This window comes from Antechinus flavipes, chromosome 1 (assembly GCF_016432865.1).
Source record: "Antechinus flavipes isolate AdamAnt ecotype Samford, QLD, Australia chromosome 1, AdamAnt_v2, whole genome shotgun sequence".
Lineage (NCBI taxonomy): Eukaryota > Metazoa > Chordata > Mammalia > Dasyuromorphia > Dasyuridae > Antechinus > Antechinus flavipes.
Genome location: NC_067398.1, coordinates 666,695,419 through 666,706,980, shown reverse-complemented (window position 1 = coordinate 666,706,980; position 11,562 = coordinate 666,695,419). Strand labels below are relative to the sequence as shown.

Sequence of the window (11,562 nt, the reverse complement as noted above, 5' to 3'; positions counted from 1 at the left end):
TAATCTATTTCTTAGGAGGAATCTTCCCTAAACATACCTGCCAATAAGTGCTCTGTCCTTGTTTATTGTCTGCTCAGCATTTTCATCAATGGTTTGAAAGAAGTCATAATGAAACATTTATGACACACAGAGATAACATAACATATATGATGATGAGATAATTGGAATTAAAAAAACTCTGAAAAGATTAAATCTAAAACATTAATGGATCACTTCTATTTTGACATTTCTAATGTTTGGGAACTCAACACATTCATTGTGACACTGTACAATGATCTAGCCAACAACCTTCTTTAGTGTTCACTATGATAGCAAGAGAAACTTTTTGAATGTTTTACTAATACCAAATATCTGGTGCACCAAGTTTGCAGTTGTGACATGATCCATCTGCCTACTATTATGATCAAAAAATTAAAAGAACTTAGTTTGTTCTGAGTTGTTCATGAAGTTAGACTGACTCTTAAATGATCACTATTGCTGTCCCAGAAACCATCTTTCAATCATGCCTAAGAATCTGTTGAGAAATCACTAATATTCAAAATTCTTCCTTAATTTGACTAACAGAACAACACTGTTCTCGATCCAATATTTGGGCATCTCTCCCATTCTCCACAATCTCACAAACATCAGTGCCAAAGAATCCTCGTATGTAGTCCATCCAGATTTGATCACTAGGGAATTAATTAAAAATAATCAGATAGATACTCCTTAATATTTCCCCTATTTTCTTGATTTTTAGTTTCATTTTAACAATGTTTGTGGTAGCATATAGAACCAATTCCTTGTGTAAAGATCATGTAATTTGTCAGAAAAAGAAAAAGTCATGTAAAAGTGCATTATTCCTTCCATCTCTCTGTGCTTCATTTTCATCATTCTAGCGACCTTGAGCCTATTCCATCCCTTCTTTTGATTTCTTCTCTGAAAAAGACATTGGAAAGTCCTTTTCATTAATGGTTGATACCCTTATGCTCAACACCTGGCCTGTTTTTGCTTATTTCTATGACTTTTTAAGGTGTCAGAATTCATTTCATTTGCATTTCTATTCTTTTGATTAAATTGTGGCATGTTTTAAAGTGGTCATTGCTCATAATTCTTCTGAAAACTTTTTGTTTATATTTTATAATCATTTGGAAGATGGTTCTTATATTACATATATCATATGTAACTACATATAATAGAATCATATGATTACATCAACATCTTGTTTATTTTAGATCTCAGACTATGAGAAGTAACATTTCACAGTATCCATTCTCCTGTTTGTCTTTGAATTCTGTTTTTACTTATTATTCATCAAAAACATTCAAAACAACTTTGAAGGGGATGTTTTAAATTCTTATTTCATTCTTTCTATATTTGCTTCCATACAGACACATGGAAAGGGGAAATCAGTCTGAAATTTCAGAGTTCATACTTTTGGGTCTTTCAGACCAGCCAGAACAACAGAGACTCCTGTTCTGCCTATTCCTCTTTATGTACCTGATCACAGGACTAGGAAACCTACTCATCATGATGGCTATTAGTTGTGACCCACACCTGCACACACCCATGTATTTCTTCCTCAGTAACTTGTCCCTGGTTGACATAGGCTTCACCTCCACCACCATTCCCAAGATGCTGAATAATCATATATCCAGAAACAGAACAATGCCTCATGCTGGGTGCCTGACACAAGTATTCTTCTTCATTTGGTTTGGGGGGATTGATAGTGTCCTCCTCACTGCCATGGCTTATGACCGCTATGTGGCTATTTGTAACCCACTACACTATAAGACAGTCATGACTCCAAAGGTCTGTGCCTTTCTAATACTAATATCTTGGTCTTGGGCCTGTGGCAATGCTCTCACAGAGACCCTCTTGCTGACCCGACTTTCCTTCTGTGGCCACAGTGAAATTCCTCATTTTTTCTGTGACCTCAGTGCCCTGCTAAAGTTAGCCTGCTCAGACACCTTCATCAATGACTTAGTAGTTAACACAGTGGGAGCACTGATAGTATTTCTACCCTTCATTGGAATCCTCATCTCCTATGCTCACATTTTCATGGCTGTAATGAAGATCTCTTCTGTGAGTGGGAAGCAGAAAGTTTTCTCCACCTGTGGATCCCATCTCACTGTAGTCTGTCTCTTCTATGGGACAGTCATTGGGGTGTACTTCAGCCCCACATCCACCCACACAACCCAACAAGATATAGCAGCAACTGTGATGTACACTGTGGTCACTCCCATGCTGAACCCTTTCATCTACAGCCTAAGAAACAAGGACATGAAAAGAGCCTTGAGGATGCTTATCCCTAGGAAACTGAGATTTATTAGAAGACTATGAGATATCTTTCTGAGCTTTGGTACCTGAGTCCCAGACAACAATTCCAGTTCTGTGAGAGAAAGTTGGCAAGGAGTCTTCTTTAATGTCACATGAAGTCAATAGACTTGACTTGTCCCCCGACCTTCTGAGATGATGGGTACAAAACTGGACCAGTCGTCAGGATTTCTAGTTCTCGTGCTTTTCTACTGAAGTAATTGTGATTATCTAGTGAATCACACTGAGATCATTTAATGATTCAGTTCTGTACCGGGCTAAGTTGTGGGTCTAGTCCAATTTCTTATGAGAAAATTGTATTCAGTTGTGGAAATCGTGGGAAAATGTTACTGCATTATTTAAACCTAGCCTCACATGACTGGGTAGCTGGACTACCTCTGTCTATCTACCTTTTGTTTAACAACTCTTAACTAGGATGCAGGCTACACTGACCAGAAACCAAGCCAGATCCAAAACTGATGTAAGAAGTTTTCTCACCATTTTACATCTCAAGCAATCCATGCATCTTGTCTGAAAACTAGCCCCATGTTGATCAGTCAATTGTGGTTTCCATGTTCCTTTCATTGAATCTAGATATTTGTGGGGAAGCAAGACATCTCTCTCTTTTTTTTTAAAATTAATAACTTTATTGACAGAACCCATGCCAGGGTAATTTTTTACATTATCCTTTGCACTCACTTCTGTTCTGACTTTTCCCTTCCCTCCCTCCATCCCCTCGCCTAGATGGCAAGCAGTCCTATATATGTTAAATATGTTGCAGTATATCCTAGATACAATATATGTTTGCAGAACTGAACAGTTCTCTTGTTGCACAGAGAGAATTGGATTCAGAAGGTAAAAATAACCTGGGAAGAAAAACAAAAATGCAAGCAGTTTATATTCATTTCCCAGTGTTCTTTCTTTGGGTATACCTGCTTCTGTCCATCCTTGATCAATTGAAGATGAGTTAGATCTCTTTGTCGAAGAAATCTACTTCCATCAGAATATGTCCTCAAACAGTATCGTTGTTGAAATGTCTAATGATCTCCTGGTTCTGCTCATTTCACTCAGCATCAGTTCATGTAAGTCTTTGCAAGCCTCTCTGTATTCATCCTGCTAGTCATTTCTTACAGAACAATAATATTCCATAACATTCGTATACTACAATTTACCCAGTCATTCTCCAATTGATGGGCATCCATTCAATTTCCAGTTTCTAGCCACTACAAACAGGGCTGCCACAAACATTTTGGCACATACAGGTCCCTTTCCCTTCTTTAGTATTTCTTTAGGATATAAGCCCAGAAGTAACACTGCTGGATCAAAGGGTATGCACAGTTTGATAACTTTTGGGGCATAATTCCAGATTGCTCTCCAGAATGGTTGGATTCGTTCACAACTCCACCAACAATGCATCAGTGTCCCAGTTTTCCCGCATCCCTTTGTGGGTATTTGAAAAATACAATACTGTTGAATTTTTTTTATGTCAACCAAGTTTATTTTTTAAAATACCTTCCCTTTAGCATAGTTTCTTGATATTTTCTGCTTTTTACCTGTAAGATATTTCAAGGCAAAATTTTTCCCCTCTTTCTTTTTATCCTAAAGTTGCTAGAAATAGTTTCTATTTTAAATTTAATTATTAAAATATTTCCACAGTAGAAATGTTCGAGTGACTAACAGTTGCCACTAATTTATACTTAGGCATTCAGTATGGAGTTTGGGCTAGGTCATTTTTATGGTCTTTATATATGAATATCTTTCTTCTAATTACCTAAACATAGATGCATACATACTCTGTGGTTATATATAATCTTAGACCTATATTTTTTTTAAAAGAAAATTAAAAACCCATTCTTGATTTGAGTAGGTTTTTAGAAGTATGAGCTCACTTGCCCATCTAAGGCTTCTCTGTCTATTCATCTTCTGTACCTCATTTATATAATTACTTTATTTACCTTAACTCTGCCCCAATCATTCTTTTGAACTACCCTGTTGTTGATGTCAATCTTAAACATACAGTATACATTTTGTATGTAAAACAAAAAGAACATAAAGAATTTGTCCATGTTGAGTTTCTTGAAATTAATCTTTGATATTGGCTTTTATATGATAAATTTTCTATTAAGTTCCAGTTTGGTTGATGGAAAATCCTAAAAATCTGCAAGTTCATTGAATGTCCATTTATTCTCACTTAATATTATAGATAATTTTGCTGAATATGATTTTTTGGCCACAGGCTTAATTCTTTTGATTTTCAGTAGATATGATTCTAGGACCTGTGGTCTTTTATTGTGGAAGCAGATAAGTCCTATACAATTCTAATTGTTGAGGATAACTGAGGGAGCTCAAACTCACTGGTAATTAAGGAGTGTGTCTACTCCAAGTACATGAAGACTTCCCCTTACTGAATGGGTAGAGGAGAAGAATTTTTTTAAACTACCATGAAAGCACCTAAAACAAGTTGTGTGGAACACATAGAATTTGGTTAGACATCAAAGATAAACAAGGTAATTCACTGAATTCTAAGCCATCACCAATTGTCTTTAACTTTGTCTTACCACTATATACTGCAACATATTTAACATATATAGGGCTGCTTGCCATCTTGGGGGGGGGTGGAGGGAGGGAGGGGAAAAAATGAAACATAAGCGAATGCAAGGGATAATGTTGTAAAAAATTACCCTGGCATGGATTCTGTCAGTACAAAGTTATTATTAAATAAAATAAAATTTAAATTAAAAAAAAAAACTTTGTCTTACCACTGAACTTTAATACTTTGAAAGAGAAAGTGAAACTATGTCCTGCAACTCTGCCTTACTTAAATTCAATTTATGCAAAGATCAAAAGACATCACATGTATATTGTTTTTTAAAATCATTTTTACCTATCTCAAAGTTCTGTAATGACAGGTAAGCAATGAAGCAGCAGGTGCAGATATGCTGGGAGCTATAGTCACAACCCTGCACACAGGTCATTTTCCCATTGTGTTGAAGCAGCAGCAGTACGTTTCAGTAGTATCCTACATATCTGAGCAGGCTTTTAAAAAATCTGCACTGCTTATTTCATGGAAGAAAAAAGGGGCAAGAAAAGGTGTCCTTAAAAAATTTGTCTGCTTTACCTAATCTAATTGTAACTAGCATACTGTGGCAGGAAGGAATGCTATGTTATAGTCAAAATAAAAAAAAGTGCAAAATTTTTTATGAAGATGATTTAACTTACCACTGGTACATAGAATGTGTTCATGCTTGGGGACAACATGAAATTCAGTAGATCTCTTCTTATGAATTTGTCAGGTGTCATATCCAATTGAAGCCCTGAGTGAAAAAAGGCAGGTGAATAAAGGCCAATGTATCAGAGATAGATACATGTTTGTTTGTTTGTTTGTTTTTTTTCTGGAATGGCTGCAGTATTGGAAGTGCAGTGAAGTTGGCAGAGATTTTGCAATTACATCTAATCTTGTCAACAAGCTTGCATATCTTCCAAAAGGAGGGAAAAACAGATTCAGAACAATGCAATTGTCACTTGTAGGAAAGTGACCCTCTAACACCATTACGATCATCAGTGTATATGTTCTCCCCATGATGAACCCTAATGAGATCGCAAAAGAAAATCATATGAAGACCTGGAGATCTTCTTCATTAATGTGCAGTAGAGGACAAAATTATAATTGTGGGTGACTTTACCACCAGAGTGTATACAGACTATCCGACTTAGCTGGGAGCTTTGGAGAAGAATGAAGTCAGAAACTTCAGCAACAATGGTCACTTACTATTGAAGATATTGGTGTTTTATGATCTCATTATCAATACTGTCTTCCAAGAAAATTTCACAGCAAATTTTGGCATTGAATAGATGCCCTCATTGTAAGAAAAAGAAACAGGATATAAGAATGATGAAAGCGATGTATGGCACAGATTACTAGAACAATCTTAGGTTTATCCTTTCCAAGCTGAACATTCACATGGCCCCAAAGCAAGGAAAAAGAAAGAGCCAAATTTCTCTTCAGATTAATAAAGGAAAAAGATTCTGGGAAGAAATTTACATATAGGAACATTCATTCCTCATTAAGGAACAGCATCAAGAATTTAGGTTGAACTTGAAAGATACTTTCCACAGACTAACAATAGTCAAGGAATCTGATAGGTATAATTCTACTCTCTCTCTGAGGAGAGGAGAATAATCATCCTCTGGCTTCAACTTCTTTCTTCTCCTCCTGGCAGGAATCAAAGTCTCTTTTAGAGAATAGAGAATGAAGAAAATGCTGGAGATGTCTATTCTTGCCTCCATGTGAACTACATCTAGATAGAACCATGTGAACTTATATAACCTACATAGGCAAAAACAAAATAGCAAATTATATCCCCTTACACTCACAAGATACAATCCTTCCAATGCTTACTTACCATTAATTTCACTTCTTTTTCAAAGTAAAATGATATATTTTTGTGCATCTCCTGATGCAGTAGGAGTTATAAATTGAAGAAGGATAGTCCTGCACCCATTCACTCCACCTCACCATTGCTTCTACCTTCTACAATGACCCTGGAGATTGAGTCTAACAACTGTTTCCTTTTGCTCAGAAGCATAGACTACTTTCACAGCCCAGTCTAGGGAAAACAGAATGTAGACTGGGCAATGGTAGCTAATAGATGCCTTTAGTATTTATTGTACTATTTATGTATTTCTCAAACATTATATATATATATATATAAATATAAACTAATAACTTTATTATATTACTATCTCTTATGTGTCACAGAATGTTATATTACTATCTCTTATGGATCTATTAAATTCTTTCCTTCCATGTACTCTATGTCTTTTTTTTTTTTTATAGATGACTTAGGTTATGTTGCATTAGAGCAGAAATGATTGTATAAGAAAATCCAGCCTCATGCAGGTATGTAGTTAGAAAATTGATTATTTTCATGGAATTCTCAAATAATTGTAGATACTTTTCTTTGAAGCACCAAAACTTGAGAAGTAATAGTCTCTTAAATGTTACTTTTAATTTAAAATTTGAAAACATTAATAAACTTTCCATATTCTCTTACATTATTCACTGTTCTTTCTTGCATTTTTCAGTACAAGTTCTCTAATGACATACACTTGGTCATATAGCAAATATTGGTTCAAGGAGTTATTCAGTTTTTCAAATGTTGACACATTTTATTAGACATTATCAAACTATATTGTTCATAATACCACCACTAGCCTCATCACAAATGTCTTTTAAGTATTAGACATCTGTTAGGGTCACAATAACAGATATACATTTTACAAAAGTCTAATTTTCAACTGAAAGTTTTAATTTTATCATTGGCAACAAATAATATAATAATATATTTGCTAACAGCTGTAATTTATATAGTACTTATTATATATTTGCCAAACACCATATTAAGGTCCCTAGACACTTTGTTGATCTTTGGTTGTTTGAATCAATTCTGACTTTTTCAGACCACAAATGTAATTTTTATGACAAAGATACTGGAATTCTTTGCTATCTACATGTCCAGATCATATTTTAAAGATAAAGAACTGAGATAAATAGGGGTAAGTTACCTTCTCAGGGTAACACAGCTAATGTCTAAAACTAGGCTGGAATTCAGCAAGATGAATCTTCCTGGCTTCAGGCCCAGCACTCTGTCCTCTGTGCTGCATATCTTCCCTGTACAAATATTATCTCATTTGATCTTCATAGCAATTTTCAAAGGTTTATGTTATTATTATTATTCCCATTTTACAGATGAGGAAACTGAGGCAGACAGGTTAAATGACTTGCTCAGAGTTACATAGCCCGGAAGTGACTGAGATTAAATTTCATATCAGCTCTCAATCCACTATTCTCCCTTTGAAATAACAAGCATACTTCACTCTTTTTCAAGAAAATGTCTTCCAAGCCTAGGTAACTATATTTAGTCTGTCAAGTCATTCTTTCAGGTAACAATGGTATTCAGAAAAAAAAGTGCCTCATTCTACTAAGACCCTAACCAATAGTATAAGTGCTTTTTCATAAGATAGCCTTCATACATGTGCATGTAGCAAAAAATATCTTATGCATATTTCACATTTTATAACACAGAATATTTTTAAAAAATGTGCCCAAGAATAAAAACTTAATAAAACTAATAATTGTTATAACTTCACTAAGAACATTATGTTTTTAAAACTGCCTTTTCTCAATTCATGCATTAAGGTGAAGAATACCAGTATCACTGATAGAGTTGCATGCTAAAATTCAGGTTTATTCACCATTATTTTTATACCATCCCTATTTCAACCCACTTACTATAAGAAAAACTATGAGTGATGAAAAGCATTTAACACTGAAAATTTCAGCCTCAGTGGTGTTTCTGCACAAAGCATTCACACAATAGATCCATTTTATTGATTATTTGATATGGATGAACAAGCCAAACAATATGTATGGAAGAAACTAGGCATTGACCCACACTTAACACCATACACCAAGATAAGGTCAAAATGGGTTCATGACCTAGGCATAAAGAACGAAATTATAAATAAATTAGAAGAGCATAGGATAGTTTACCTCTCAGACCTGTGGAAGGAATTTATGACCAAAGAAGAACTATAGATCATTACTGATCACACAACAGAAAATTTTGATTATATCTAATAGAAAAGTTTTTGTACAAACAAAGCTAATGCAGACAAGATTAGAAGGGAAGCAATAAACTGGGAAAACATTTTTACAAAGGTTCTGATAAAGGCCTTGTTTCCAAAATATATAGAGAATTGACTCTAATCTATAAGAAATCAAGACATTTTCCAATTGATAAATGGTCAAAGCATATGAACAGACAATTCTCAGATGAAAAAATTGAAACTATTTCTAGCCATATGAAAAGATGCTCCAAGTCATTATTAATCAGAGAAATGCAAATTAAGACAATTCTGAGATACTACTACACACCTGTCAGATTGGCTAAGATGACAGGAAACAATAATGACAAATGTGGGAGGGAGTGTGGGAAAACAGGGACACTGATACATTGTTGGTGGAATTGTGAACACATCCAGCCATTCTGGAGAGCAATTTGGAACTATGCTCAAAAAGTTATCAAACTGTGCATGCCCTTTGATCCAGCAGTGTTTCTAGCTTATATTCCAAAGAGATCTTAAAGGAGGGAAGGGACCTGTATGTGCCAAAATGTTTGTGGCAGCCCTGTTTGTAGTGGCCAGAAACTGGAAACTGACTGGATGCCCATCAATTGGAGAATGGCTGAAGAAACTGTGCTATATGAATGTTATGGAATATTATTGTTCGGTAAGAAATGACCAGTGGGATGATTTCAGAAAGGCCTGGAGAGACTTACACAAACCGATAATGAGTGAAATGAGCAGGACCAGGAGATCATTATATACTTCAACAACAACACTGTATGATGATCAATTTTGATGGACCTGGCCATCTTCAGTAATGAGAGGAACCAAATCAGTTCCAATGGAGCAGTAATGAACTGAACCAGCTACACCCAGTGAAAGAACTCTAGGAGATGACTATGAACCACTACATAGAATTCCCAATCCCTCTATTTTTGTCCGCCTGCATTTTTGATTTCCTTCACAGGCTAATAGTACACTATTTCAAAGTTTGATTCTTTTTGTACAGCAAAATAACTGTTAGGACATATATGCTTTAACATACTTAACATGTATTGGTCAACCTGCCATTGGGGGAGGGGTTGGGGAGAAGGAGGGGAAAAATTGGAACAAACGGTTTGGCAATTGTCAATGCTATAAAATTACCCATGCATATAACTTGTAAATAAAAAGATATATATATGTATATATATTTATATATGTATATATAAAGCTCTAGAATTTGATAAATACACACACACACACAAAGAATGAATTACAACTGACTCTCTTTCTCTCCCCCCCCCCACAAAATGCCCAAGTCATTGCTTAATTGATAGATACCCTATACATTTCTAATTCTTTTCTACTACAAAAAGAGCTATAAAACCTTTTTGAATATCATTAAAGTTTGTTTTACTTAGGACAAAAAAAAAAGAATTTAGGGAACATTGTTTCCTCTAAAGCCTTCCCCAAACTCTCAAGAATTTGTACATTTGAACTCAGAAGACAAAGAACTGGAACACAAGAGCAGAGGTATTCATTAACAGAAGCTATATTGTCAGATCCAAAAGATTGCCATGGCTACTAGAGAAGAGAATTGAGTGAATTATGTGAAAAGACCTGACAAGAGCTTGGCAATGCTTAAACTAGAAACACTAATCTTTCCTGAATACTCCAACATCCCCATTAGAAAGTAATATTGATGCAAAGACAATAGTTGTTCCCATTCACCTCAGAAATTTTATGAGACCTAAAAGCCCTCCAAGAATGGATAAATATAGAAATGAAAGAACATCTCAAGTCTCATTCAACTTATTAATTATACTACTTGAACTATAAAATAATGTCAATTTTAAGGGCCTCTTAAGCAGATATTGCATCTTTACCTGATACCTGCTTTGTATAGGCTGGCTACAAGCTCTAGATCTCCTAGTCATTCCTAGGCATGAATTTCTTAAATTCTTCAGTTATAGATGACTCTTCTGGTATCTATCTTTTTGACAAATGTATTCTTCAGTCTTCTCCCTCTGGGCAGTTGGTATCTGATTGAGCAACTCTATATTTTAGAAGATAGCTGCCAATGCTGGAAATATTCATTTCTCAGGATTACTTGTTGATAATCAATACTCAATGAAGGAATTAGGGTTAGATTGAAAAAGACAGGAAGGAAATTGAAGAAGACAGTCTGGTATCATGGTGAACCAGGAATTGACTGAGTACAGGGTTTACTAGGACTGAGTCCTAGTAATAGGTAAACTTCTTAGGGGGTGGAGGGAAATGATGTACCTAATGCATAATATAAATTATTATTGAATATAGCTTTATTCTTACATGCAAAAATGAGTTGGCTATGCAGAAGGATAATAACAGAACATGTTAATATTTACTTTTCCCCTCCTTTAATGACTGTTTTATTTCTGACCACTTTCTCCTTTTATGTACCTTTTCCCTTATAATCTTTTCTCTGTTCAAGAGATCACAAATCCCATTCAGCCAAGAATGATAACTAGTAAAACAATATGACTTATTTGTATGTTTTGTCCACTTGATAGAATGTTAGTTTCTTGAGGGCAGGGATACAATTTAATTTCTTGGGGGTCAATATCCATAGCATTTATCAAGACCCAACATATAGTAAGTAGTAAATTATTAATAAAT

General features: G+C 35.0%; 1 protein-coding gene across 1 annotated transcript; it reads left to right on the top strand.

The window, feature by feature from the left end:
• The first annotated feature begins 1,374 nt into the window (after positions 1-1,374).
• On the top strand, positions 1,375-2,322 carry LOC127543398 (olfactory receptor 1361-like). The gene has a single exon (XM_051969469.1). The coding sequence runs from the start codon at positions 1,375-1,377 to the stop codon at positions 2,320-2,322; it is 948 nt and encodes a 315-aa protein (XP_051825429.1).
• The last annotated feature ends 9,240 nt before the right edge of the window (positions 2,323-11,562 follow it).

Bases quoted from the DNA above. Each gene is read 5' to 3' on its own strand.
- LOC127543398 (XM_051969469.1), top strand. From the start codon at position 1,375: ATGGAAAGGGGAAATCAGTCTGAAATTTCAGAGTTCATACTTTTGGGT.